We start from the raw sequence: 27,314 nt of genomic DNA, 5'->3' as shown, positions 1-27,314 counted from the left end.
TCCATAATCTGGTTTCCAAAACAAAGAATGTGTGAGTCCTTCTCAGTGGTGGTCTCTCATAGGACAGGAGTATGGAACTGTTTTATGTTTTAGTTAAGTCATTGTGTTTTCTGTAATGATGACATCATCACTAAGGTGCTGTTAGTTTTCTTTCTTTAATCAACATTCATTTTTTCATGTTTTGGCCCCCGGACCACTGTGACTCCTGAGTGATAGGTGGACCGGTACCCCTCTCCTCCTCCTCTCCTCCTCTCCTCCTCCTCCTCCTCGCAGTTTGCTTCAAGTAGATTAGTCCCTCATTGTAATCCACTTGCATGTCGTAATCCCACTTCAAGTGACGTTCCAGTTGCTCCTCCCCTAATGGTCCTCTTTCTCCCTCGCGTCTCCTCTGTCACTCTCTAGTCGCCTCTCATCCCATCGGCTCAAGGTAGGTGTGCTTGGCTTCTTAAAGGGATTCATATTGGCGTTCTTTAATTGGATGATTGATAGCAATCAACCTGTGTTGTAGTTTAAATGAGATTGTCCTTTAAATAGTGGCTTTGGTTTGTGTATCATTCAGGTCACAGAGGTCAGCATCAGATTTTACAACAAATGCAATGACCTTTTTTTGGTATTAATGCTAATTGAATAATTTATTTGCTTGTCATTTCTTGCCACTGCATTACGAACTAGAATCGCAGATGCAGATTAATTAAATAGTCATCCAGGAATCATTCAGGGTTATGATGCTGCGATTTAAATGATCTTTAATAGAACTCAAATATCAAGTTTTTTTTTATTTTGCGCTTTTCTCTGTTATTAAAATGTGGGGGGATGGACTCGATTGGCTCAATTAGTTCTTTGGAGAGACACCTGCTGTTTCTTTACTGTACTGGGATCTCATGTAAAAGCCCCCCCCCCCTACGGCATTTTAGTTCAAATGCAAGCTTTCTTAATTTCAGGAGCAACGATCATGGAAGCAACCCAAGCTGCTTTCCATGACCTGTTTTTTTATGTGAATCACTTATTGTGTAATAGGCCCATAACTGAATTAAATATTTAAAGCAAAAAAAAAGGTCACCTGTAAAATAATATGTAAAAACAAAATTCACACGGAATCTTCTCTTTTTGTAGTGTTGGTGAAGCTGCTGTGATTTACTGCATCCATGGCTGCCGTAAGTAATCAGTCCACTGGTAAGGTGTGGTTTGAAAGGGGGGGTTGGGGGGGGGGGGGGGGTCCCTCAGGGTCTGCACTGGAGAAACGTCCCAGTAATGAAAGACCCTTGATGTATTCAAGCGGTAAAGAATTCTTACATTATTTGCAGATACAGGACTTTTAAACCCGCAATTTAAAGACAGTAGTGAAGTACGTTTGTGTGAATGCTTCAACACTTTATAAAAAAAACCTGCTTCGTGTCATATATGATCTGTTCCTTTGAACACATTGGTGTTTACGCAGACCGGATCTTTCCGTATGGTGTCGGAGGACGAGCAGGCCATGAGGTCGAAGCTGGAGTATTTGACGGTGAAGGATCACGGGCCGGTGTTTGGGCCATGCCACACACTCCCTGGCCACGCCGTACAAAAGGTGAAGCAGATCCTTGGACGGCAGAACTTACTGATGAGTTCAGATAGAAGTGTCAACGCTAAGTCAAAAAACGGTTGCGACGCAAATTTGTCTGAAGCTTTTTCTCCAGTGATGCCAACAACTTTCTTTTTTAATCCCGCAGGCAAAGGATGAGCTGAATGAGACGGATGAGAGACGGGTATCGTCCCTGAAGGAGCTGCGGGTCACGATGAAGGAGAGGGCAGCGGAAGGAGACGACCTCTCCAAACTGGTTCTGGAGCGCTTCGGGGACAATCCGGACTCTCTGCTGCTGCGCTTCCTCAGAGCTCGCAAGCTCAATGTGGTCAGAGCCCATGAGCTCATGAAGGGTTAGAGTTAGACCATCCATCCATCCAGCTTCACAGCAGGGGTTTCTGCTTCAGACAACAATCATATTATTATTATTGGTTCCCTGATCCGAGGTTGAGGCCTCACTGGTTTTATAAACCCTGCCCATCAGTGAAGGGGAGGCATGTGCTCATTAATTTGGGGGTGTCTAGATGCTTCTGAGTTTCCCTGACAAAGCCTTCCTTTGTCTTACTGGTCCTGAGAACTGACTGAGGAGCCGAGATGAAAAAGCAGAGAGAAGACGCCGCGCTTGTGATTCGTTCGTTGTTCCACCGCGCGCTCGTCTGCTATTATAGGATATTGAATTTGAAATTGCACGGCTTAAATTATATTTTCTGTCGTACGAACCCTTAACTTGATTAACAGTTGCTGATACCCACAATCAAGCTGGAACCAACAACCCACATTTATCTCTGTAGCTACAGACAAAGTGCTCCCGGGCCACTGATCTGAGAAAATCTGCTCCTGACAAACCACTCCGATTGTATTACGAGGAGGAAATGTGAACGTGATCTTGTGCAGGGTTCACTGCTGCCACATCACACACACGCACACACACACGCACACACACACACAGTCACCCAGGGTTAATTGGGGCCTCAGTATGAAGCGTCTCAGAGCAGCACTGACACAGTGGTGTCTTTGTGTTTCGTACATCAACAACATCTCAGTAAACTCTCAGACTGCACAAAAAGGGTCGTGAACCATTACTGCCAGATAAGAGAATGTCACCGATCATTAAACTTTGGTGTTTGTGTTTGTGTGTGTGTGTGTGTGTGTGTGTGGGGGGGTCCTCCAGGTTATGTGCGCTTCAGAAAGGAGTACCCTGAGCTGTTTGAGAACCTGACCCCTGAGGCGGTCCGCAGCACCATTGAAGCAGGCTACCCCGTGGTTCTGCCCAGAAGGGACAAGTACGGACGCGTAGTCCTGCTCTTCAATATTGAGAACTGGGACCTGGAGGAGATCACGTTTGATGAGGTAGCTACAAAAAAACAATGATATAAATACACAAACGGAGAGCAGATGAGTGTCACAAAGTAAAACACCGTAAGCAAAGGACACGTAATATTCAGGATAGAAAATTCTTTTCACTGCAGAGAGACCTTATATAACAGTCTCTGTCAATTATTCTCAAAAATAATAATACAAATAATCATTAACAGGCAGCAATAAGAACTCATTCAGTACTTGATTCATGTGTGGAAAAAGGTTTGCTAAGAAATATTGAAGTGAAAATCTTGTCAAATGTTTTAGTGGTAGAGATAACAAAAGTATTACCTTGATATTAAAAAAACTTTATAATTTAACTTATATTATTACTGAAAGTAAAAGTACACAGCATGAAACATGGACCTTTCCCAAGTTGTAAACGATGGAGCTGTAATATCACATTTTAGTTTATTAATTTGTTTTGAACAGTCACAGTACAAAAATACTTTTCTAAATAAACACAAGTAATACAACAATACTGCTCAAAAAGGAATGGGAAGAATAAAAAAAACAGGTTTTATTGTGTCCAATACAATAAAAACAACAGAATGTCAGATCATTCTGCCGTCACGATTACTGTGGGGCGATTTCCAAATACTCGAGGGAAACAGCAATACTTGTTGATGAAATGTTTTTACCATATTTAAGTACAGTACATAAGTTGTTGTTTGTCTGTGCGTTGCAGATCTTAAGAGCGTACTGTGTGATTCTGGAGAAGCTGCTCGAGAACGAAGAAACCCAGATTAACGGCTTCGTCCTGATTGAGAACTTCAAGGGCTTCACCATGCAGCACGCCTCGGGGATCAGACCGGCCGAGCTGAAGAAGATGGTGGACATGCTGCAGGTCAGAGCAAGCGCGGAAGGAAGGCCGAGAGCCTGTCGATGCCAAAAACCTCAGAAAAGGTTTCTCACCCCCGTCTGTTGTTCTGTGTGGTTCGGATCAGGACTCGTTCCCTGCCCGTTTCAAAGCGGTCCATGTCACCCACCAGCCGTGGTACTTCACCACCACGTACAACGTGGTCAAACCCTTCATGAAGAGCAAGCTGCTGGAGAGGGTATGGGTGGAGGAACATTTAAACATCTGGAGAGGGCTCGTTTGTCTAATTACTGTCCGTAACTCACCACAGGTCTTCGTTCACGGCGACGAGCTGGACAACTACGTCAAAGAATTCGATTCAGACATCTTGCCTTCGGATTTTGACGGGAGGGCCTCCGCAGCCGACTGCCAGGCCGTCGCCAACAAGCTCTTTGGCTCCGAGGACACCGCTCTCTGAGAAGGACGAGCCTCCCGTTTCAAACCCAAGAGTTCTAGCGTCCTTCACCCATAGACACTTCTTTTGTAGTCATATCAGATACATGCTCTATTTTGAAGATAGGAACTGTCTGGATTTAAAAAAATGTCAAACTATGAGCAGAAAAGAGCCCCTAGTTAGGAACAGGGGGTGGGCTTGCAGATAAAAGGGATTTTTAGAGCTCATGAATGCTTGAAATTTCTTTGACAGAGTTGGTGATGGACGATTTCTTGCCTTAATAAGTTTTAGAAAAGTCAGAGGATGGATAAGCTGACCCAATTATTGTGTAAGCAGCAGCGACCGTGTGACGCATTGCCATGGAAACCGATCTTTATCTCAGCCGCCTTGATTTGGGGTCGTGACACTCCGATGCCTCAAGCACCACAAAGAGCCATTTTGCAATGTGCACTGGATTGACACGTCATTAATTAAATAACGTTTAAGTTGTTGTTGTTGTTGTGTACAGCGAGCATGAGGTCTTACAATGACACACACACTCCACAAGGGGGCTCAAATGGGTTATAAATATATTACGAACCATTCACCATATCAGATATAAAGCACAACATCAATCTGACAACTTCTCCTAAAAATGTAACAGCGAGAAAAGGAAACACTTTTTCATTTGAGAAAATAATTTATTTTGGGACACACCAACCATATTGCCTCACATACACAAGTAGATCTCACACGCACACACCAACGATTTGCTCAACAAAAACTGTTCTTTTACAGCACATGATTTGTGCCGGTATAAATCGATTAACTTGTCACAACATCCCGTAGCCATTATTTAGCATCAAAATATGTATTCCAACAAAATGAAAGCTATATAATGTTTTCAACATCCATCGTTTTGCGCTGACAGATTCCAAATGGAAACATTTTCAAATGGAAACACTGTGGCGTCTTTCTAGATGTAATGACACTGAAATCCATTTAATTAAAGAAGAGCCCACAACCTTGAAAAAAACAAGATGCTTGAAACACTAGACAACAGAGGAGCACGTTCTCATATCAGAGTAAAACATTTGAGAGCCCACCCTTCATGAGGAAAACACTTTGACTTGACACTTTAAAATGACAAAGAATCCCTCCCGATTAGTTATTGCCTTTATTTTCAGATCCTTAAATATTTGAATATACTCCATATATATATTTTCATTTAAATCTCTCATTGTTAAAGTGAACAGGTTTTGGGTTTTTTTTGTCCGTCAGAGCTGGTGATGGAACAATACACAAGTACCGTACTCGATTATCACGCTCTGGTGCATTTGCACAACAAAATAACACAAGTCATATAATACAAAATATTTTAAAAAAAATACTCAAAATATTTCACTAGAAGAAAATACATCCAAACCTGCAATTTGTGCGAAGCTGGCAGGAGGCTAAAATCTTTTTTAAAGAGGAGAAACAGCTCAGGCTGCAGAAACGATGCTAGTGATGTCAACTTTCATCTGATTTTTCTCTGAGCCAGAATTAAAAAAAAATCTAAACCACAGCTAATTTTACTGAAATGAGAAGAGGGGACAGAGTGAGGCATGGATCACGTAATCAAATGAGAGCACATTTCATGACTAAAAGTTGTCTTTTAAATTGGTCACCCTGACGACAGTGATCTTTTTAAAAAGGCAAAGCGAGATGACGTCCATGCTTTTAGAGAAAGGGACACACTGACCCCAACACTTCAGTAACTAGACCCCAGATGAGCCACAGGAACCATCTTTTCACTTTCAGCATCACGACGGCGTATGCTGCTTCCAGTCTGGTTCAACCACGTTGCTAAGCTGCCCATTTACCGCCACGCTCTCAGTGTCATGCTGTCAGAACAAGAAGGCATGGGTATCGGTTTAGGAGTTGGTTCTGGCAGAAGAGGGATGGAGAAAGCCTGACATCTTAAAGCAGAGGACAAGATTGGGTGTCTGTCGAAATATCCCGGGGGATTTGATTCCTGATTTTACTAATCGCAATCAATTTACTGCATTGTTCATTGGAAAGATCAAATTTGAAACCAAACCAGCGAGTCCAAGAATAAATAAAGTTCCTGCCGTTTTGCTTGCACACAATACAATCTTTGAGAGTAGGCAAAAACCTGACCACCGTTTGGCATCAAACGCTTGAGCCTAATTGCTAGTAGCTTTGATATTGATAGACAGTGTGCTTCTTATTTCAGATAAAAGTAGGATCATTTTCCCCTGATTGTCTTTCCAGTGATACAAATGCTAACGCTACTGCATGCAAACACTCAAAGCTTGGCTTCACCAGCCTCACCATCAGCTCTGTTGTCAATGACGACTCGAGACCCCCCCCCCCCCCCTCGTCGTTTCAAACACCCGTCTGTGGTCGCTGGCAGGCTTCAGACTACCGACTGCTTGGCTGGACTGAAAGACGCTTCCCGAGCCCTCATGACACGGATGGACAATTCCACAATTGGATTCAGTTTTTGGAAATGTCCGCAGGTCTCGTTATTGCATTGTGATTTCAAGTGAGATGGATCTCAGCAGTCCGGCCTGGCGTACGTTGAGACAGTTTTTAACCGCTCAACACGCAAGTCTGGCCAAGGAAATAAGAGACGCCTTTGAATGGAGGTCTATAATCCATCAGCAGAGCGATCACAAACATTGCACTGAACTAAGAGTCTGGTTTGGAGTCGGTATCATTTGCCCTCCTCCTCATCACGCCTCAGATTAAGCTCGGATTAAGAAGAGAAGAGAAGAGCTGCGTCCCCGCTGCAGAACCTTCCCTTTAATGCAGCGTCACGCCGAGTCACCCGCTGCAAAATGAGACGTTCGCACCAAACGAGGCGTTGAGCAATCTAGCGGTTCGAATGCAAGAGAAGAATGTCTGACTCTCTGCTGGATCTGCAGCTGGACAGAAAGGCAAAAGGACAGCGCAAGGGGGTTCAGAGACACAGGCTGAGGACAACCCAGAGAGCGCTCGCGTCATTCACCGTTTCAACGCCGTCCTTCCTCTCGCCCAGACGAGCTGAACTCAACCTCCATGCCTTCTCCCAGATAAAAGGACACGCGTCCGACACAGATGTAAAGTGCACAGCATCAAAGTGATAGAATGTGACTGCGGGAATGTGCGTGGACCCTTCTGGGGGGTGGATCCCTGGTCCTCATGTCTGGAAAGACGCAAACACTTGTGTTTTGAGTGCCAGGAGGATGTTTACAACTGGAAAAAAATAAAAATGGGTAAAAATAACCCCGACACGACACTTTGTATACACGACATTTTCTATAAAGGACAGAGCGACGTCCACCCAAAAGCACGGACATCATAAGGGCCGAGAAACAGACGTGCTTCTCCAGAGAGACACACACACACACACACTACAAAACTGCTGTGCTGGGTAAGACAGCAGACTAGGCTATACGGCCTTGGCGGTGATAAGCAGTGAGCTTCTCAAGCGGGCACCGATTAAGCACGGCCCCTATTATTATTTTTGTCTATGTTCTTGGTTTACTACTGAACTACCATCAAGTAGCGCCCTCACTTCACGGCCCATCGTGTAAGATGAACTCCTCCATTATTCTCGTGATAATTACTGAGAGCATGTCAAGAATTTGTCTCTTTTTTTTCCTGCACTGATTTCAAAGTCCTTGGAGGCAGTTAGTTTTTATTTCTTTTTCAAACACTACAAGGAGATTATAAAGGAGCAGTGAGGAGCACCGGAGAAGGCAGAGAAGAGAGAGTTTAAAGTTCGGTTCAGGCGCCTCCTCAGTGCCGGGATGGTCGGGTCGGCGAGAGAGCGAGAGAGAGAGAGAGACTTAGGGTTTACCCTCTGCACAAGAGCTCTCACTGAGGTGTGTGTTTTGGCACGGTGCTTTCTGCTTCTCCCACTGGCATATGGAGTTGGCGTAACCCACAATCACTTTGTCCATCCAGGTGAGGGGCTGTGGGAAGAGCACCGCCCCCTCGAAGAAGCCCAGGTGGCCCCCGTGTAGCGTCAGGGAAAAGATCACGTTTGGCTTCTTTGCTAAAAGGATGAAATAACAAAACGGTTGTTAGGCATTTGAAAATAAATCCTGGTCATGCATCCAAATATGGGCTTGCCACAGATTCTCTTATGCCCCCTTATAAATGGAGAGGGAGTGTTTGCATGGTCAGACAGAACGGCGTGACTCAACTTCTGCAGGCATGTTACTGCGCCACGTATTAGTGTAAAGTCTGAGTCAGTGCGTCTCTTTAGAGCCTCTTCTGTCAACAGAAGCAGGGCATGCGTCACTCTGTCTTTCCTCACTCTGGCCTGGCCAACGTGCACGTGCCTGCAGGTTTACAGGATTGTGTAAAATACAACAGCATTTTTCCCATACGGTCTATTAATAGTGCAAAAGGCCTCAGCTTTATACAGAAAGTCTTTCTGCTCTGCCACATAAAGCTGTGAAAAGCGCTGCGGCTGTGGACAACCAAGCAGAGCAGTCTCTTGACAAGGATTGGCCTGGCTCCCTTTTATGCCCCCGCCCCCTATATGGGTCAGTGGGTGAGCTTGACGCGGGACACTCGTGACTAAGATCCCGCGGGGGGCATTCACCACTGTGCACTATTCGTGACAGCTGCTGAGCTGCAGCAGAACGGGCTGAACGCTCGACCACACTCTGCCTCCGCCGGCGCCGAGCGACAGGTGGGAACAGGACGGCCCTGAGAACGGCACGTAGTAACAGAACTTCCAGCAACAAGAAGGTCACGACGTTCTGTGTTTCAAAGTTCACTTTGTTTCACGGGGTCAAACCAGCTTTACCGGCGCACCAGTAAATCCACATTAAGAACGATCAGCGTAGGCTTATGAGCACTATACATTTAAGGCGACTCAATATAACATTTAATTCATACTCTTCTTATGCTCTGCTAAATATAGCAGCAACATGGTGACCGAATTTCTGTTCAATCCTCTCCTGTAAGTCGTTTGTCTGAGTCACTGCTCCGCATTTCAGGCTGAAGGGCAGCTGATCCTCTGTCCTGTACGCGTTTCTCTCTATAGTCGTACGTAGGATAGAGTCACGCGCTTCTAATAAGGATCATCCACCCATGAAGGACATTTTCCTTCTTCTAATAAATATTCAGAGAGTTTAAATATAGTGGAGGCTGAGGAGAAGAATGATCAACACCGTCATGTGGACCAAGTCAGGCCCGGATCTTCTTATTTATTCTAACAGGCAGAAAGTTCATTCAAGAATAAAAAAACATTCACGTCCGGAAGAATGGCTTAAAATAAATGAAGGGACACTCAGATATTTGCGTCAGTGAGTGAGCGTTCCGGCAGCTGTAACGCACTAAAAGAGCATTTTTAAAACAGACCTGGCCTCTGCGGCACACCCGGCGACCTTTTCAGGTTGCTGAAATGTTTATAAGAACAAAATCTGGGGCATCTTTAAGCACATCAGGAAGAACGTTCTCAGTTCTATTGAGTTAAGAGCTACATAAATATAACCAGTGTAAATTCACAAAAAAAAGGCACTTTTAAAATAATCACTTGGTACTGCATGTTTCTGTCCGTTTATTCACATTCCTCTGAGGAACATTCTGAGCCGCAGTGAGCAGTAACTTCTTGCTACAGAAACAACATTTCATTTTCACTCGCTGTTTCTCTTCATTAGAGGTTTTTACTACATACAAAATGGACAGACGCCATAATAGTCTGAAAACTGCACTCAAGGAATCCTTAAATGAGCAAGGCTAAATAAATTAGATGACGAGGATTCGTACCTGCGAGCGTGCGAGGAATGGTGAGCAGCGAGTCATGAACCAGGGGGTCGTCTGCAGAGTTCACCAGAAGCAGTGGCACCATTACCTGTCGAAGAAAAACACACCTATTAGACAAGTGGGCCAAATAAGAGAAGCCGAGTACGAGATGGTGCGAGTCGTGTCAGAAGCAGCGCTTACATTGTGAATATAATGCACACAGCTCTCCTTCTCATAGTACTCTTTGAGAGAGCCGTGGTTGTGGAATCTTCTGTGGGGGGGGGAAAAAACAACATAGTGAGCATCATTCAATTATTCCACTTAACAAATGCATGTCGGATGTTTTGCGTCCTCGTTTCTGCACAGATACCTCATGATGTTGTCGTCGATCTGCATGAGGGACGTCGCCGTGTACAAGCGGCTGAGATCGGCGTCAAACATTTTAGCTGAGCCTCCACCAAACAGACTGTGTCTGCGTGTAAAGACACAGAGTTAAGACACAGGGTAAATACAAAAATCACTGGTATCACAGTGCGGCCGTAAATCACTACCAGAGCGATCTGTGGTATAAAAGGGATCCCGAACTTTTTAAACAAACAAATGTGATGACATCGGATTTTTTATTTTTTTTTATTTTTTTTTGTATTTTTCTAAATGAATTTCAGATAATGTAATTAACTTGAGACATCCGACATGACGCATGACCCCGGGATCAGCTGCGTCACTGCCGAGCATGTTACAGTACAAATGTCCCCAAATGAAAGTAACCTTTCCTTTGACCTTGGACAGTTGTATTAATTAAGTTAGCATTGGGGATTTGCAAACTTTAGACCAACAACATCGATACCGGTGTGAGAGGATGATCTTCTTCATGTTGTCAGCCATGAGGAAGTTATAGAAGCGTCTGAACTGGTCCCACTGCAGGAATGTTTCCTGGGCCCTGGGAGGTAAAGACAAAGACGCAGGAAGTTGGCTTTGTGCATTCCAAACAGCACAGCGAGAGCAATCCACCAGACAAAGAGTCGCACTGGTGGAGAATGCAGCTCGCTCGCAGAGACAGGCCAGACCTACCAGCCGCTATGCTATATTTAACTAGTCGCTGACCATCGGGTTGTTTTTCCTTCTTTCATTTAAAGTCAAATCAAACAATGAAAATAAGAGGTAACGTGTGCTTTACTGATGACAGATCATATTACATTTCATTTCCTTCTCCACTGCTTCCATCCAAACGTTAACGCATCGCGTCTGCCAAGAAACGCTGGCTCTATTTAGAACAGATGGGTGCGACTCGGTCCAGCACGCAGACCAAAGTCTGCTGCGGTGCACAAAAACAATCAGCCAACGCTTTCGTGCCCACCGCGTATTCAGTCCACGCTCTCGATCGGCTGGTCGGTCAGTTCATCGCATTCTACCTGGACAAACAGCCTGAACGCAAACAGGCCGCAGAGTTGAAGCCAACGGGGTAAATGTTTTTTATAAAAAGGACCAAACTAGTGCAGAGCAAGTAAATCGCTCCGAGGCCGGCGACCTTTCAGGATACGCTCTTTTCAAGCCATCTTATTTACATAATAATATAAACCCTCAGAATTTGACTTAAGCATAGAATGAGATGTAAAAAAAAAACATAATAAATAGGATACAGAACAGCTGAACACAATTCTAAGAGCTGGTTATATCATTTCACCGAGCTCCTTTAACACTCGTTCCCGTTCCCCACCTGAGAGCGCTGTAGCCTTGACAGATGCTGACGCAACACAGCACTCGCTCCTGGTTGGTCATGTTCTCGCCCAGGAACTTGCACACGATGTTTCCACCTAAACTGAAGCCCACCACGACCAGCTGGGTCTGAGGGTACGCACACTTAATGTAGCCCACCATTGCTGCGAACTCCCATGTGCAGCCTGCACGGGACAAAAGCAGAGTCAATGATCGGCGCGCTCACAGCCCAGCACTTCCTCGTTCCCGTGACAACGTCCTGTCAGCATCAAGCCGAAACGAGCTCCTTGGTCTCACCGTAGGTGAACATGCGAGCCGAGGTGAGCTCGATGTCGGGAAGAGCCCCCAGGTGGTTCAGCACGGCACAGCGGTAGCCGTCCTTCTGAGCGAGATCCACAAACGTTCGGATGTAATGCTTCTCGCTGTGGTTGCCAATACCAGGGCATATCACCATGGTGATGTCATCTGGTGAAACGGGCAGACGGGTCAGAGAGAGAGAGAGAGAGAGACGTTTGCCAATATGAAATGTGCAAGCACAGATAAGGAGCGCGAGTCAACAGACGATCAGTGGGTTAGATGCGAGTGGGGAAAGCTTTCTGAAAGGATTATGGGATGTCCATTCTTTAAAATCGCTCCTCAGACAACGGCAAACATGCTATTTAGAGATCAATGGAGACTGGCTCACCTAAACGATCGTCGCTCAAATGGAAGACATGCCTGAACGACTTCAGTCTGTTCCATGTTTAATTATACAGCAAGTCCCCCCCCCCCCCCCCCCCCCCACACACACACACACACACACACCCCTCCAGCCCCCATTGCTTCATTCTCAAACCGGATACAAACATTTACAAGAAGCAATGCGAGCGTTCAACAGCAAACATCAAATGCTTCACCTCCTGTTCGATGGTCCCCCGTCGGTTCAAAGAGGTCAAAGGTCGCAGTGGCCCCATCCTGCATGGGCAAGTACTTCCTGACTCCGCTGGGGTTCGGCGCGCTCACCCGACCCAGTTTACCATACAGTGCCGTCTGGAGGTGACCGCTCTTACCCCACAGCAAGGGAGGAATGTACCTGGAAACGAAACGACAAAGTCGACACCAGAACAAACGCAGAACAAACGCAGAACAAACGCAGAACAAACGCAGAACAAAGACAGAACCTCATTATCCAGATCCAAGAGCGCATTTCTAACACGACACACGGTTCGCACGTAGCCCACATTTTACAATGGCTCACAATGAAATGAATTTCATGCAACGTCGAAGCTACAGAAGGAGGACGTCCGTCAGACCCATGCACGACTTTGGGACACGTCAGCAGCATCTGCTTGCTTCTTCCATCCTATTTGTATTTTTTTTTCTTCTCAGACTTGCTGTAAATGAAGTGCAGGGAGAATAAAAACATGGACCCCCCCCCCCCCCCCCCCCCCCCCGTGGTGACATCGAGCCAAACACGGAAAGTTGAGGCAGAAAGCAAAGAGTTCAGTGTCAGACCTTCAACCTTGATGCCTCATCTCTTGCTGTGCAGACATTTAACACACTTAACAGACCTCTCAGTTGCCGATGATGTAATCACCTCCACCCAGTGATAGCTTTTATAGAAGGAAGTCCACACAGTATAATCTACGGGTCCAAGAAGAGGATCACCGTCGTTATGTAAAGGCCATTTAAATACACCATTTGGATTAGTCGGGTTCATCAGTGGGAGATAACAGGTTAGAAACACAAACTGAATTATTGCCTCTGATCAACACGATGACGAATACATCCGTTCATTCACCTAATAAGTACAGCTGAAGAGTTCAAACTGGGTCCATTGTTGTTTCTGCAGCTGATAACGGTTTGACAGGACAGAGCGGCGGGTCGTCTCACTTTATTCTCATCCGACACAAAACGGCTGCTAAATCTATTTCAGAGGCGAAGCAAACGTTTCAGATGAGAACAAGAGCACGATCAAAGAATTCCGGGTTTCAAAAAAAATCCCAAAAAGAATTGTGATTCTGAGTCAGAACGCAGAAATTCCCGATAAGCCAAGTTAAGAATCCCGTCCCTCAACAATATTTTCTTTGAGCGATGTTGACTCTTTGGTGATGGATTGTGTGAAACCTGCTGAGCCGCAGATGGAGAAGGTCTCCAAACAAAGCCGTGCCATTCCAGTCGATCAGCGGCGCATTATTATCGCTGATAAAACATTCAGCCAACAAGGCCTTTACTGAACTTCATAATAACGCACCAAGAAACCCCAAGAACAGACCGCTGTGCCCCCGCTGCACCACGCACCGCTGCACCATGCACCATGCACCGCTGCACCATGCACCGCTGCACCATGCACCGCTGCACCCCCGCTGCACCATGCACCGCTCTGCGGCTACGCTGTGTCTAATAGTGACCTTCATTACCGCCGCCAAGCTGCTGGATGGATATTGATTACAAAAAATCTGAACTTGGATCTCGGTCTCACTTGGATCCCATCAAATTTTAAGGGTAATCCGGATACTCATCTGGATAAAAAATAATAATCCGGATTCCCCCCCCCCTCCCTCATTCACTTTTTTCTCCAGTTTCCTCCAAAAAACAAGCAATTTAGGTGAATGGTTACAAATTGTCCGTAGTGTGTGCGCGAAGTCCCACGATGCGCTGGCGACACATTCGGGGTGTGCCCCGCCTCTCGCCCATAAGCAAGGTGCAAAGCGGAAAAACAGAAAGTAAATGGGTCGATCAATAAATGAACCAATAGATGTAAAAAAAAAAAACTTCCTTCAGCTGAAGAAAAGGTCAACAAAAAGCCGTTTGCTCTGTATCGTCCTCGATTCACCAAAGCCTTCACCCAATCAGAAATGACCTTTGGGATAACCCCAGTTGATGCTCGACGTCTCCGGTGCAGACACTCAGAGCACTGATGACAAGCTGCCATCTTCCCCTGCAACCCCAGATGGCTGGCAAGTGTGTCCATGGCAACGCTTTGAGTGACAGATTCAGAGCTGCGAACTCACTCTTTGGTCAGCTGGGGACAGGACTTCAGCAGGAAGCGGTTGAGGGCCGTGTCCTGGTAGGTGAGGTCCGGGGGCGCGGTGGGGCTCTTGAGGTTCAGGCAGCGAACGACGATGTAGAGCACCGTCGCCACCGCCGCCAGCTTCATGCCGTCAAACATCGCCGGCAGCTCCGGAGAGATGGTGTACACGTCGGATTCGTGGGCGCTCATGATTGTTCTGCGAAAAAGAAACGCTAGATTGAAATTTTGTTTTTGTTTTTACGCATTTTCCTTTTTGAAACACAAATAAACCCAGATTTAAAGTTTTCTGAGACACAGTGTGCTATCAAAGCCTGCATTTGCAAATGAACAATTTCCTTTCATTGCCTAAATATTTGCTTCATAAAAATATATATGATGGAAGAAAGAAACATGCGAGCAGGTCTGGCTGACCGACACAGTGTCCTCTTTGTGCACACTTTATAAAGGAAGCCTCACTAAGAAGATTATACATTAAAAACAATCAGCAAAAACACTTTTAGACTGAACATTAGATCTAATACAGTTCTACTTGGACACAGTACTTTTAAATTTAAATACGCATATATTCAAAGTATCAAAATGGTAATGGTAAGCTATGTAATTACAGAAAAAAAGAACAAGAACTGCAAAGATCACAGGACAGGCAGAAAAGGAAGTTACGGAGCAAAACTCTTCTAAAACAGGAGTAAAGCTTTTCCACTGCGAGGAGGAAGTCGCCTGAGGAAGTCGCAGCAATTGAGCACTGTCACTATTGGAGTAGATGATGGCATATTATTAAAAATAATACACACAAAGACAAAAACAAACGACTCAAGAGTTTACTTGCATTGTATGTTCAAGTTCCCCTCCGAAAAAGTATTCTCCAGAAGTGTAGGAATGAGAATTCACCGTGATCAGGTCCAACCTAGAGACAGAACCGGAGAACACGCATTCCCGTTATGGTCACAGAGCAAGACGCTGCTTAAAGTCTCATCTTAATGACGCCTTCACTTCACAACGAGGTCCGTCACGATGTCTGATGAGGATTTGAGCAGCTGGTTGTCAGATGTAGCTAAAGACAAATCATAAATCACCAACACATCCAGCCTGCTGACCTTTTGCACCAGGAGTTGGTGTCATTGTAAGGCATGTAACCTACCCACACTCCCTGTTGTATAAATCAATGGGGGGGGGGGGGGGGTATTCTAGAAATCCTGTTAATAATAAGATGGAATAAAACTGTTTGATCTAAAGCCCAGATCAAAGCCCAGACTCACGGTGCCATAATTAATACCCCTTCATCACAATCTAATGCAATAACCCCCCCCCCCCGGTCCACAGCAAACACCCTGTGAATACATGAGACAGTTGTTTTCAGAGGTTCGCCGAAGCCAAGACTGATTTCATTATCAATCATCTGATCAGGCAGGCTTGTGTCAATAAAGCATCCGGTCCGACGACATGTCAGCCGCCAGCTCGACTCCAGATCAGATCCGGTGACTTTCACCAGAGGCACATCTGCTCAGGCTAGCCAGCTAACTTAGCATGAAGCTAAGTAACGCATTAACCATTTCTGGATGTAAACACACACATTAGTCGTGTGGAAAGAATCGATCCGGTCGCATCTTCGTTCGCCGCCCCCGAGAGGTCCAGAAAATGAAAACCACATCGCCTTTAGCTTACTTTCCCACTCGGAATATTTCCAGCATTGATTTAAATTCAGATTGATGGAATATACAGATGAAATTATAGCCCCGTAAAGCCCGTCTTCTTCTGCTGAAATCCGGGTGGGCGTCCACAACACAACTATCGATCTGGTTTAAAAAGGCAGCGTTAGCTTTAGCATCCTTGGTGTTTTCCCACCTACCTGGCAGAACGGGGTCAACTCCTTTCTTCTGAATTAAGCGGCTGGGCTCATTTATGTTCGAAGCATCCCGTCCGTCTGTTCTCTCTAAACCGCGTCTGCCCGGTGAGCCCAACGCCCTCTGATGCCCATGTTCGAAGGGAGCCTCAGCTGAAGCAGAGGCAACATCAGCCCCAACATCTCCGGTTCCACTTCCGGAAAAGAGTGCTCATTTGCATACAGGCTCACTCATTGGTTAAACCGGTGCTGACGTAATACAATTTTTTTTTTTTTAATCAATCCCTTACCTTGAATATTTTGTCTGTCTTTTAGCAAGATAACTCAAAAGGTTCTGGATGAATCTTGATGAAATGTTCAGAAAATTTTGGGAATCTTACCAGGACGAGTTGATTAGATTTTTGTGACGATCCACAAGAGATCCTGGATTCTGTATCACTTTGAATTTTTCAATAATATTGCAGTCAATGGAGATTAGAAATGTGTTCCTCAACGTCTCGGTTTATTATTAACCGATGTTTATTCATATTGAATAATTTTACACAGTCAAGTAGGGTGGGGACCTCTACCTTATCACCAAATTTCATCTGGATCTGATCTGGATTGTGGATACTGGAGGCTTTTTCAAACGTCCAATCTTGTAAAATATGCATTCAATTCACTCACCAAGAGTCACAGTCATTAAGGGGTCTGATATGCACTATCATGCAAAATGTCTTCTGGTCCTGATCCAGAATGAGGTCAGGAAAAAAAGCTTACATTTTAACATTAAAACTCCATTTGTGAGGGTTGCTATGGTGACCTTTGCTGCAGGGTGATTTCTGCTCCTGCACAGCTGCGGAGGCATCGTTGAACTGAACGAGAGGCACCTGTTACACATCTCACCTGATCAGCTCCTGCCTCTCTGGACAGTTCTCTGCTAGAACATCATCTCTGTTTTCTCAGTGTTTGCAGGCTCTCCCGTTCTATGTTGTCCCGTGTTCCCTAGTTTAGTACCTGAGGAAACTGATTCAGTTAAAATTGGGATACATGTTAACAACAAAACTATTTTGGTTTTGGACACTGTCATTAATATAGCTCTTATTAATACATCCACAAAGGAGGTTCTGTTTTTGCTGGCCTTTACCAAGATACTGTGGAATTAGTAGTGGACAAACGGATTTGTTATCTTCGAAAGATCTAGATCCAGAAGAATCCACCATTACAGGGAAAAAATATGTAATTTTGCATTGAAAACGCGATTTACGGATTCAAAAAACAGTGAAAAATATGGCTCTGATTCAATTTTACTTTTCATGGTTGGTGTATAAAGATACAAAGAACAATTCAGAACCTTTTGTTGATTATCCGGATTAGGTCTGCACTTTCTGACTGCGTTTCTGGCTTTTAATATTTTTATTATTGTGTTAAAAACATTTATTTCTTTGAGAACATGAATATTCACCACTTTTAAAGGCTGCCCTCCGCCCATCTGACGTCACGCGTCGTCAACTCGGGCTTTATCGTAAAGTCTCGGCTCTCGCATTTCTCAGCTTGTCTCTCCTTCGCCCCCGGCTCGGAATTGCGACATTTCCCACGGCACTTTAAGGCAGCAGCGGTACAAAGCTGCTGAGGGTGAACAAACATGGATCGATACGGACATTTAGGACTGATTGCAACTCTGGTCCTTTTCCTGTGTCCAGTCAGAGGTAAGTCCTTTCGGAACCAAGCAGAACCCGTTTTCCGCTCCTGTGTATTTGTTGGTTTGTGTTCATTCAGTATCCCACAGGTTTCTAGATTATACCAGATTATAATCCACGAGGACGCCAAACGATGCTGCACTCATTTTTTTTAATATATGTATATTGAGTGACAGTCTCGTTTGTTTTACCTGCTGTGATGGGAAAACTGAAGATTGAATGAAAAGGTGTGGATGTCTTTAATGGAAACGCAGCTCTTTCATAAACTGATGTTTATTATAATAAACCTCAGTAGTTCTCATTTATCTGTCTTTATTATTTAGAGCGAACATTCAGGGTTTTGTATCATATAATATATTGCATAATATACACTTTTATCCTGCAACGGGAATATGTAATCTGTAAATCCTTGGTTGCCATCTTATTACCGTTAGAGGCTGCTGCTCTGTTATTACACAGAGACTCTGTTATTACTATGTTCTGTTATATTCAGTGATTTTCTTTTTTTTTTTGAGGTTTTAAGAGGCAGATGTATAAATTGTTACCAGCACAAGCAGCTCTGGATGTTTTTTCAGCCTTTGTGCCCCACCTACAGTAACACATCATTGTTTGGCTTGATGGCGCATCTTTTGGAGGTTTTCTTATCAACAGTGGATGTACTCAGATTTCGTTCATGCCTGTATTTTAAATTCGTATAGAACCCTGTGGACAAGTTCTTGCAAAATCAATAAAGAGGTGGTGAAGATGGAGAGGAAAACAGCACCATATGTGCGCTTCTCTGCAGCCGACATAGACCAGCTGCCTTTGCACCGCCTATAGTTCTACAGGAAATGAGCTGCCAGCAAGGAGCAGCATGTTTGTGACTGTCTTCACTCTAATGTGGCTCTTATTTTCCCACTATTGGAAAGTTTGTATGAATTATGCAACCTGTTGTTTTGTTTATAAACCACCTGTCTATCAGGTGTGTTGTGTGTCCGGCGCCACCTGTGGGATGCTTTATTGTAAATGTTGTGTAACTACTCAATCCTGAAGGAGCTGTGTGTGTGTGTGTGTGTGTGTGTGTGTGCATCTGTGCAACCCAGCTAATCCTGCAAGCTTTTAATCCCACAAGAGACCACATTCTGTTGGCTGCATAAAAGGAAATGTTCAATTAAAAAAGCATTCACAATTTTTGACCGTGTTATTTTCAGCAGGGGTTTCTTTTCCGCATTGACTCACAAGCGTTCTCGTCTCCACATTAGACCCCATTGAAACCTTCAGATTTTTACTGGTCAGTTGTTCTGTCAGGGCGCTCAGATTAGCTTTCACTGTAATACATGTTCAATTTATCAAAGCCAGCCTGCCCAGTTCTCAAAGGTTTAACGGCAACTCACAGATGTGTGATACTTTATATAGAATCACACTTCACACAAAGGGAGAGTATTTGTTCACTAAACGTCCTGCAGATCAACACTTACTTAAACGCTGTTGTTGTGCCCGGAGCTGCTTACAGCTTGAATGGTGACTGTGACGTGGCGTGCGTGTCAGCGGGCTGCTTAATAACTAGGATTTGAACTTTTATGACAGCTTTAGTGTGACTCATACCCTGAGGGATCGGCCAGTATTTTCCTAATCCAGCCAGGATCTGTGAGTCAGCATTCTGGACCTCGCATCTAGAGCAGCAGGAGTATTAAACTAGGAGTGAGAAGTTTGAAAGACATGGCATGGTCTTTAGTGTTTAACAAGGTGCAGAGCTGAATTGAATTATGGGGAATGTAGGCCGGTATCTCTTGGTGTCTCGTCTCCTTGAGCGTTAAAGTTAGAATACGGCAGTCTGCTGTCTCAGCTTTGGCAAAGTGTTTTTCCTTAATCCATGTTTTACAGCTTCCTGCTTTCAGGAATATTTAATAATACTCATTGTTTTACCCCAGCCTACCTTACTATCTTACTAGAAGTGCTGGAAGCTTCAGGTGATTCAAATCAGCAACGAGCTTTGTAGCTGCAGTTTTGACGCCTACGCGTTTCCCTTAATGCCGTTTACTCAGGCGACTACTGTGAGGTGAATCTCTGCCATAATGGAGGAACGTGTGTGACGGGGGTCGGAGACGAGCCATTCATCTGCGTCTGTGCCGACGGCTTCGCCGGAGACGCCTGCAACCTGACAGAGACGGGTAACACAAAGGATTAAAGGATTCAACATGCACGGTTAACGCCTCATGCTTTAATATCTCTCTCTCCTTCTGTCAGGACCCTGCAGTCCTAACCCCTGTCTGAACAACGGGCTGTGCGAGATCGTCGCGCCGACGAGACGAGGAGACGTTTTCAACGAGTACATCTGCAAATGTCAGCCTGGCTTTGAGGGCATCCACTGCCAGATCAGTACGTTCCCTCCGCTGCTGTCTTTCTGTCTGTCTGTCTGTGGAGTGAATGTGGAAAAGCTCTAAGGGTCGACATGAAGAATCTGATGAGGGAAGATCGGGTTTGATTGTCAGCGCTTTAAAGCAGAGGAGCTGGATCCAAACCTCAAAAGGGATTCTAAAAGAAGGAACATTAAATGTACCAGTAGTCTGAACACGTCCGTGGAATACAAGCGGCAGTAAGCGCCACTCGCAGTGAGCACGAGGAGTTTCCATCTTGTCATTGAATCAACAAGGAGGGAGAAATGCTGTCCACTCAGCAGTTTGATGAAAGGGTCTCATTCAGCGGGTTCTGCGGTAATTCTCTTTGGCTAATTAGCAAAGGGCAACGCCAAGTCTCTTTAGCATGCAAGCGCCTTCCGCACAGGCGAAACGCTGCATCCGTCTGTGATCAAACTCAAACCAGCCACGGGATGAATCTGAGAACAGTGGAGTCCAAGCTCTATGCACAATTTGCATTGGAATTATAGATGATAGTTTTCCCACAATGTGAGTCATTAAAATCCTCCGTAGAAAAAGACGTGGCAGACATTGATGTTTTGGAATTGAATGATGGATGAACACAAATGGCGAGTGCATGGCATGCAGAGCTTAGGTTCATTATATAATTATAGTTATTTAAATTTAGCACCGAGTGAATGCTATTACTGGAGAGGTACTCTCCAAAGCCCGGAGCCTGACCACCAATTGTAGCTTTTGTGCAGTGTGGCCATCGACTCCCAGACAATGTCTAAATCTGAATCAGTCGTACGTCTTCGGTCCTGGGGGGTGTGGAGGTGTTGGAATGAGGTGGAACCCGTCCTGTGTTTGATGTTCAATAAAGGCAAAGACACGGATTGATAGAATAAACTCATTGTATGAAAATTGTTATTTCAGCAGAGCACTTTTCTAGTCTGACTGACTCCTCAAAGCCCAAATATGCTTCTGCATGTGGGCTGCAGGGCTTGAAACACCGGCCATCTGATGAGTAGACAACCACCCATCTTATCATGCTATCATTCCGTATGTGGAATGATAGCATGTTGTGTAATGCCGTAACAAATCTGTAAGGGTATCTCACAGTTTCTTCTCTTCATGGTAGGCTCCCCTGTAGCCACGCTGTGCCTGTTGCAGGCAGTTGTTTCTAAGTAGTGAACAATCCTCTTAGTGCTTACGGGAACAAGAATTATACAGCCCTGTGTGCTATTACGTCAACCTGACATCTGCTTTTGTGCTGAGCTCTGGTATTGGGTTAATAATATAAGCAAAATAAGACTGGGCAGAAAACCATTTTTCATTTTTGACTATACTTAAGGCCGGTAGGCATCAGTTTTATGATGTGATGTACAGCTTTGCAGACATTACGGCATAAATACACGCGTGCAATGTGTACATTGACATGAATGCACTGTATATGTATTGAAATAACTATTAAATTCCCCCATGACATCTATTTAAGATACTTTCATGTTTTTGTGAAGGTGGGTTTCATTCATATATACCGGGATTTAATAATTAGACTAACATGGGAGCAACATTAAAATAATTAAAAAAATACACATATATTTGTAATTTATATGATAAAACAAATGTGTATATATTAAACTGAAGCACATGGGATCATTTCTAAATATTTCCGTATAGGTCTATAATCCAGACACACATACCGCAGTTACTGGACATTCGTTCCTTGTCGTTTGTCCCGAATAGAGCGACATGAAATCCACTGATTAAAAGAAGGACTCCCGTGCAGCTGGACAGTGGACACACTCTCACTCGAGTCCCTGTCTTGGTACAAAGGTCAGACTGAAGGCGGCATCATAAACATCCATGATGATCCAACGACAACCAACAATTCCCAGCTTCTGTTACCGAGATGATGTCAACCAAGGGATTTTATATTAAGAGCCCTGATCTGTGTTATTTATAAAAGCAAAATGTAATACTGTGCTTTCTGGCGCTCTTAAAAAAAAACCTGAATGTAAGGGTGCCACCTTGTGGAAATTAGGGAGCATTGGTCCCTCAACCTTGTTTCGTTGCCATGGTTATTATGGACAAAAGCAACAGGCTCTCAAGGAGAGAGGAAAGAATGGGAAAACTTCAAAGGTACTATGTATGCTCATCCAGTGGCCAAAGTACACACAGTTAGTTTTGGGACTGCTGTAACCACATCTCCAAAAATCATCCTATTTCTGTGATTGTTGCCTCATAATATCAGCAATAAATTAATTCCTGATTAAAATGAGTTTGTCTTTTCCAGATATAAATGGCTGTGCTGCCCGGCCCTGTAACAATGGAGGGACGTGTCGAGATCTCGATGGAGACTACTCCTGCCAGTGTCCCTCGTCATACGTTGGAAAGCAGTGCCAGCGACGTACGTTCACCGTCTATCACGCCATTTATTATCACACACAGATCAGATCAATGTCGCCTCTTCACATTTTACTCCTGAAAAAACTTCTTTTTTTTCAGTTTGAAGAACATCAAAACCTGTATTGTGAAATTAGCAAAATGCTAAAATTTTATGTGTATCGAATCTAACATCTTCAAAATGTATTGGATGTAAAGTAGAATGTTCCACTTCTATGGAGTGGAAAATTAGAAAATAAAATGTTTTTTTTGCACTACAATTAAACTGCAGATCAGTTTATTTAAACAGTAGATCGGTATGATTTAGCAACTATGTCAAATGTAGCAATGTCTCTCTTCCACCTTTAATCGGACCTAACTGTACGCACCACAGGTTGCATTTCCCCGCTGGGGATGGAAGGAGGATCAATCGTGGCGACCCAGATTTACGCTTCCTCTGAACGCAGCGGGATTATGAATCTACGGAGTTGGGCTCCAGAGTTGGCTCGACTCAATAACCAAGGCTTGGTCAATGCCTGGGCGTCGGCCTCCCATGATAGGAACCCGTGGATCGAGGTGAGAGGAGCAGGCGCTTTAAAATCACAAAGTTGACCAATGAAAGCGGTGAAGTTGTCCAACACTTGACTTTACATGCTGACAACAGATTGACATGCAGAAGACGATGCGTCTGACGGGCATCATCACTCAGGGCGCCAGCCGCATGGGCGCGGCCGAGTACATCAAGGCCTTTAAGGTGTCGAGCAGCTTCGATGGAAACTCTTACACTGTGCACAGAGTCGATGGCCAGCGAAGAGACAAGGTCGGAGTACTTCCCTTGTCGTGAATGGAATACAGTAATACCTTGACATACAAGTATAATTCGCTCCTAACTCAGATCGCTTGAATGTCAAATCCATTTTTGACTGAGAACAATTTAACCCGTTCCGGCCGTCTGAAAACACTGAAATCAACGCTGATAACAAGAGGATCTGTTTGAGGCTTGTTCATATCGTCGACGGGCTCCGCTCGTACCGGCGTGCCAAATCATTTACTCGGACACCACGGTCACGTTTATCGATAATGTCATGCTGCGTCTCCATCGTCATTATGCATTTTTTATTCTCACTGTCATCCTTACCGCTCGCTTTCTTTGGACCCGTCAGTTATTATAAAGAATATTCACAAATACAGCGGAATTCACTGAACGAGTGAAGCGCGTATCTCAAATTTATGCTCACATCTGAAAGCCAAATATTGCTTGAAGGCGGGCTTGTATCTCGGAAGTGGAACGCTCATATGTCGAGGTATTACTGTAGATTTTACTTGCAGTAGCAGCAGTATTTACATAATCTGAAACAACAGATGCCACAGAAAATGTCTTTTCTTCATTTGACCTCCTAATTTCCAGCCTCTGTGTGCTGCAGGTTTTTGTGGGCAACACAGACAATGACGGCACAAGGAGCAACATTTTCGACCCCCCCATTGTGGCCCAGTATATTCGCGTCATTCCTGTAATATGCCGCAAGGCGTGCACGCTGCGCATGGAGCTGATCGGCTGTGAACTCAACGGTAACAACACAGAAAACATGCACTATAATGGCCTCCATAGAAAACTATTGAATCTTTAAAACAGCTGTCTTCAGATAAATAAAATAAATACACTGTGTTCTTCCACCTCCACATTTTTATTTTTTATTTTTTTTACATAGCAGCTAAATCTACAAATAAGCAAGGGGAACGTTATACCAGCTGCTCGGTCACGCTCTGCACTTCATCCTTCCGCTCTGCATGCCTCTTTCTACCTCACCTGGTCACTGATGGCTCCCAAACTCTTCGGATCGGACATATTCCTCTGAATATGACTACTTTTCTTCGGTGTATTGATTTCCCTTCCTCTCTCTCTCTCTCTTTCTGTGGCTGTGGTTTTCTCGCCCTCCGTCCTTCTGTCTGCTTTGGATTCACAGTTTATTCGAACACGACAGGTTGCTCAGAGCCTCTGGGAATGAAGTCACGCCTCATCTCAGACAGCCAGCTTTCAGCTTCCAGCACGTTCCGCACGTGGGGCATCGATAGCTTCACGTGGCACCCCCAGTTTGCCCGGCTGGATGAGCAGGGGAAGACAAATGCCTGGTCGCCTGCGCACAACAACCAGTCAGAGTGGATACAGGTGGGGGGGGGGGATCAGTGGTGAATGGACTCGTGTGTAGAAGGTTGCGGAGTTTGGAGCTTTTCTTTGTGTCTACGTCAGGTTGATCTAGAAAAGACAAAGCGCCTCACGGGCATCATCACTCAGGGAGCCAAAGACTTCGGGGTGGTGCAGTTTGTGTCGGCGTTTAAAGTTGCTTACAGTAACGATGGAGTGTCGTGGAGCACGGTGAAGCAGAACGCCAGCGATGATAAGGTAAGACGTGCAAGAATCCCTGCAATGTGGGTTGTTACAAGTTGTTTTTTCTTTTCAGTCTATCCCTGCAATGTGGGTTGTTAAAAGTTGTTTTTTCTTTTCAGTCTATCCCTGCAATGTGGGTTGTTAAAAGTTGTTTTTTCTTCTCAGTCTATCTCTGACAATGAAGTAGCTCTAACTGTAGCATTAAAAGCAGTCATATATCAAGATACCTTCTCTTTTTGTGACGATCCATATTTTGGACTCTAGCTGGAGGCGCCGTCGGCCTGTTTCTCTCATCGTGGCCTCTTTCCCCGAGATCATCATGCTGCTTCAGGCATCTGTGAATGTCTGGGGGCAGTTAGGATTTGGGTTTTAGTCCAGTGTAGAAGCTCATCTAAACCCTCCTCCTCCTCCATTATCACCTTGTCTTAAAATAAATATAACAAAACTGGACAGACTATGCTTTAAGTATAATAACATTTGCTTAAAAGAAAGAATTGTATTTACATCGCAGCCTTAAACTGTATTTGCAGCTTTTCCAAGGCAACACTGACAACAACACCCATAAGAAGAATCTGTTTGAGGCGCCGTTCTACGCCCGATATGTTCGAGTCGTCCCTTGGGAGTGGCACGAACGCATCACTCTACGCATGGAGCTGTTGGGCTGCGATGACTGAAAACTCATCAGTTGCCATGCAACAGTGGTCCGGCATCCAGTCAGTCCATCTTCTCTTCACTACAGCTGACAAAATGACCTTTCATTCATCTTTCATTCATTGCTTTTCTGGATAAAGATCTCGTCGGCTGCTGAGACTCTAATACTTCTAGCACTTTCTTATGTTACTGTTGAGTATCCATGATTTAAATGTTACCAGCTATGGATATAAACAAAATTTGCATAGATTTGCTTGTAGCCCATATTATTTTTCCTTTGTGTTCATAATAATCCTCCAATTGTACTTCAAGTCCGTCAGTCTTAACCCGCTTGTATCCTTCCTTTGCACTCAAACCAGTTAACAACTCTGCAATGTTTTAACTTCTATTTAGCAGTTCAAGCACAAACTGGCATGATTACACAGGGCCTGTGCAATAAAGAAATACGTTCATGTGTTGTTTGTTTTAGAGAATGACAAAGTAGCAGGATTTTTTCTGCCTCAATCAGAAATATACTCTCATTTTAATTTAATCCTTTTTACAAGAAATGTGAAATATGTAGAAAATAACAGATGTTTTACATTCATTTGTATTAATTATTGGTCTTTAACCAGCATCGTTTATTAAATGTCAAAAAGAAGTCTTTGTGTTTCTCCTTGATCAGAAGATTCAAAGCGTGAATCTGTCAATCTTTAGAATATTGCATTTATAAATGAATGTCAACACTTACATATACCGTTTTGTAATTGATAGTGATTTTTTTGGCAAAGTGAAATATCCCCAGAAGAAAACTTCTTTATACAACTTCTGCCATTAATATATGTCGTCATTTCATTAAATGCAAGTTTTATCATCAGGGCATTTAAATCTGCGAGGGTGGATGTGAGCCTGGAGATCAGACAGGAAGTCAGCTTCTCAAATACATGTTTAATTACAACCAGCAGGTGGCAGACAGACTTTAGGTTACTTTCCATTAACAGTGAGAGCATAACAAAATGTTCATAAACTTCTGTGTTAACTTAGTTTAACATGATCGACAAACTGTATCACACAGCAGGATTGGAAAATAGAATTAGTCCAATCCCTGATAACTTTGGGCAAAATCCAGTCATGTAGAAAAAGCACCGTTTATTAGGCGTACAATCAGATTAGATGTGAGGAGACGGGATTACACAAATGTGACCTCCTATATATGTGAACTGAAATGTGACTGAGGCAGAGGAAGAACGGAGAACACGCTGTACAGTAACTGATGTGTAGCCTCTGCAGTGTCTCTCAGCTTTATGAGGCATTCATATGAGGGACGGTATTTACTCCCCAGAGGATTCAGCGTCTCTGGGCTGCATATCAGGGATCAGCGACAAAATCCCCACTTTCAAAACAGGCATGGCCGACATATAAA

General features: G+C 44.3%; 3 protein-coding genes across 3 annotated transcripts; 2 read left to right on the top strand and 1 right to left on the bottom strand.

The window, feature by feature from the left end:
* Window positions 1-1,423: 1,423 nt before the first annotated feature.
* On the top strand, window positions 1,424-4,197 carry LOC137896193 (retinaldehyde-binding protein 1-like; the record flags this gene model as incomplete). The annotated part of the gene is made up of 6 exons (XM_068741726.1): window positions 1,424-1,567; window positions 1,710-1,914; window positions 2,733-2,911; window positions 3,609-3,767; window positions 3,868-3,978; window positions 4,051-4,197. Coding segments are annotated over 6 exons (945 nt in total), but the record flags the coding sequence as incomplete, so codon positions are not given.
* Window positions 4,198-7,848: 3,651 nt separating this feature from the next.
* Window positions 7,849-14,821, bottom strand: LOC137894571 (monoacylglycerol lipase ABHD2-like). The gene is made up of 9 exons (XM_068740009.1): window positions 14,613-14,821; window positions 12,516-12,691; window positions 11,917-12,084; window positions 11,621-11,804; window positions 10,751-10,843; window positions 10,274-10,375; window positions 10,105-10,174; window positions 9,928-10,012; window positions 7,849-8,200 (listed from the first exon to the last, which is right to left on the bottom strand). The coding sequence occupies exons 1-9, from the start codon at window positions 14,819-14,821 to the stop codon at window positions 7,992-7,994; spliced, it is 1,296 nt and encodes a 431-aa protein (XP_068596110.1). The 3' UTR covers window positions 7,849-7,991.
* A 3,275-nt stretch (window positions 14,822-18,096) lies between these two features.
* On the top strand, window positions 18,097-26,544 carry LOC137917888 (lactadherin-like). The gene is made up of 10 exons (XM_068760621.1): window positions 18,097-18,160; window positions 20,176-20,301; window positions 20,378-20,509; window positions 22,787-22,900; window positions 23,270-23,451; window positions 23,540-23,695; window positions 24,300-24,444; window positions 24,840-25,042; window positions 25,124-25,276; window positions 25,792-26,544. Exons 1-10 carry the CDS (start codon window positions 18,097-18,099, stop codon window positions 25,933-25,935), a joined length of 1,419 nt encoding a protein of 472 aa, XP_068616722.1. The 3' UTR covers window positions 25,936-26,544.
* The last annotated feature ends 770 nt before the right edge of the window (window positions 26,545-27,314 follow it).

This window comes from Brachionichthys hirsutus, chromosome 1 (genome assembly GCF_040956055.1).
Source record: "Brachionichthys hirsutus isolate HB-005 chromosome 1, CSIRO-AGI_Bhir_v1, whole genome shotgun sequence".
NCBI classification, from domain to species: domain Eukaryota; kingdom Metazoa; phylum Chordata; class Actinopteri; order Lophiiformes; family Brachionichthyidae; genus Brachionichthys; species Brachionichthys hirsutus.
Note: the sequence above shows the minus strand (reverse complement) of the source record. Positions and strands in the feature narration are given on the sequence as shown.

Bases quoted from the DNA above. Each gene is read 5' to 3' on its own strand.
- LOC137894571 (XM_068740009.1), bottom strand. From the start codon at position 14,821: ATGAGCGCCCACGAATCCGACGTGTACACCATCTCTCCGGAGCTGCCG. The intron at 12,085-12,515 runs GTGAAGCATTTG...CCGTTTCACCAG, and splicing joins GGGGGACCATCGAACAGGAG to ATGACATCACCATGGTGATA. The intron at 8,201-9,927 runs GTACGAATCCTC...TCATCCTTTTAG, and splicing joins CATTCCTCGCACGCTCGCAG to CAAAGAAGCCAAACGTGATC.
- LOC137917888 (XM_068760621.1), top strand. From the start codon at position 18,097: ATGGATCGATACGGACATTTAGGACTGATTGCAACTCTGGTCCTTTTC. The intron at 20,302-20,377 runs GTAACACAAAGG...TCCTTCTGTCAG, and splicing joins CTGCAACCTGACAGAGACGG to GACCCTGCAGTCCTAACCCC. The intron at 23,696-24,299 runs GTCGGAGTACTT...TGTGTGCTGCAG, and splicing joins ATGGCCAGCGAAGAGACAAG to GTTTTTGTGGGCAACACAGA.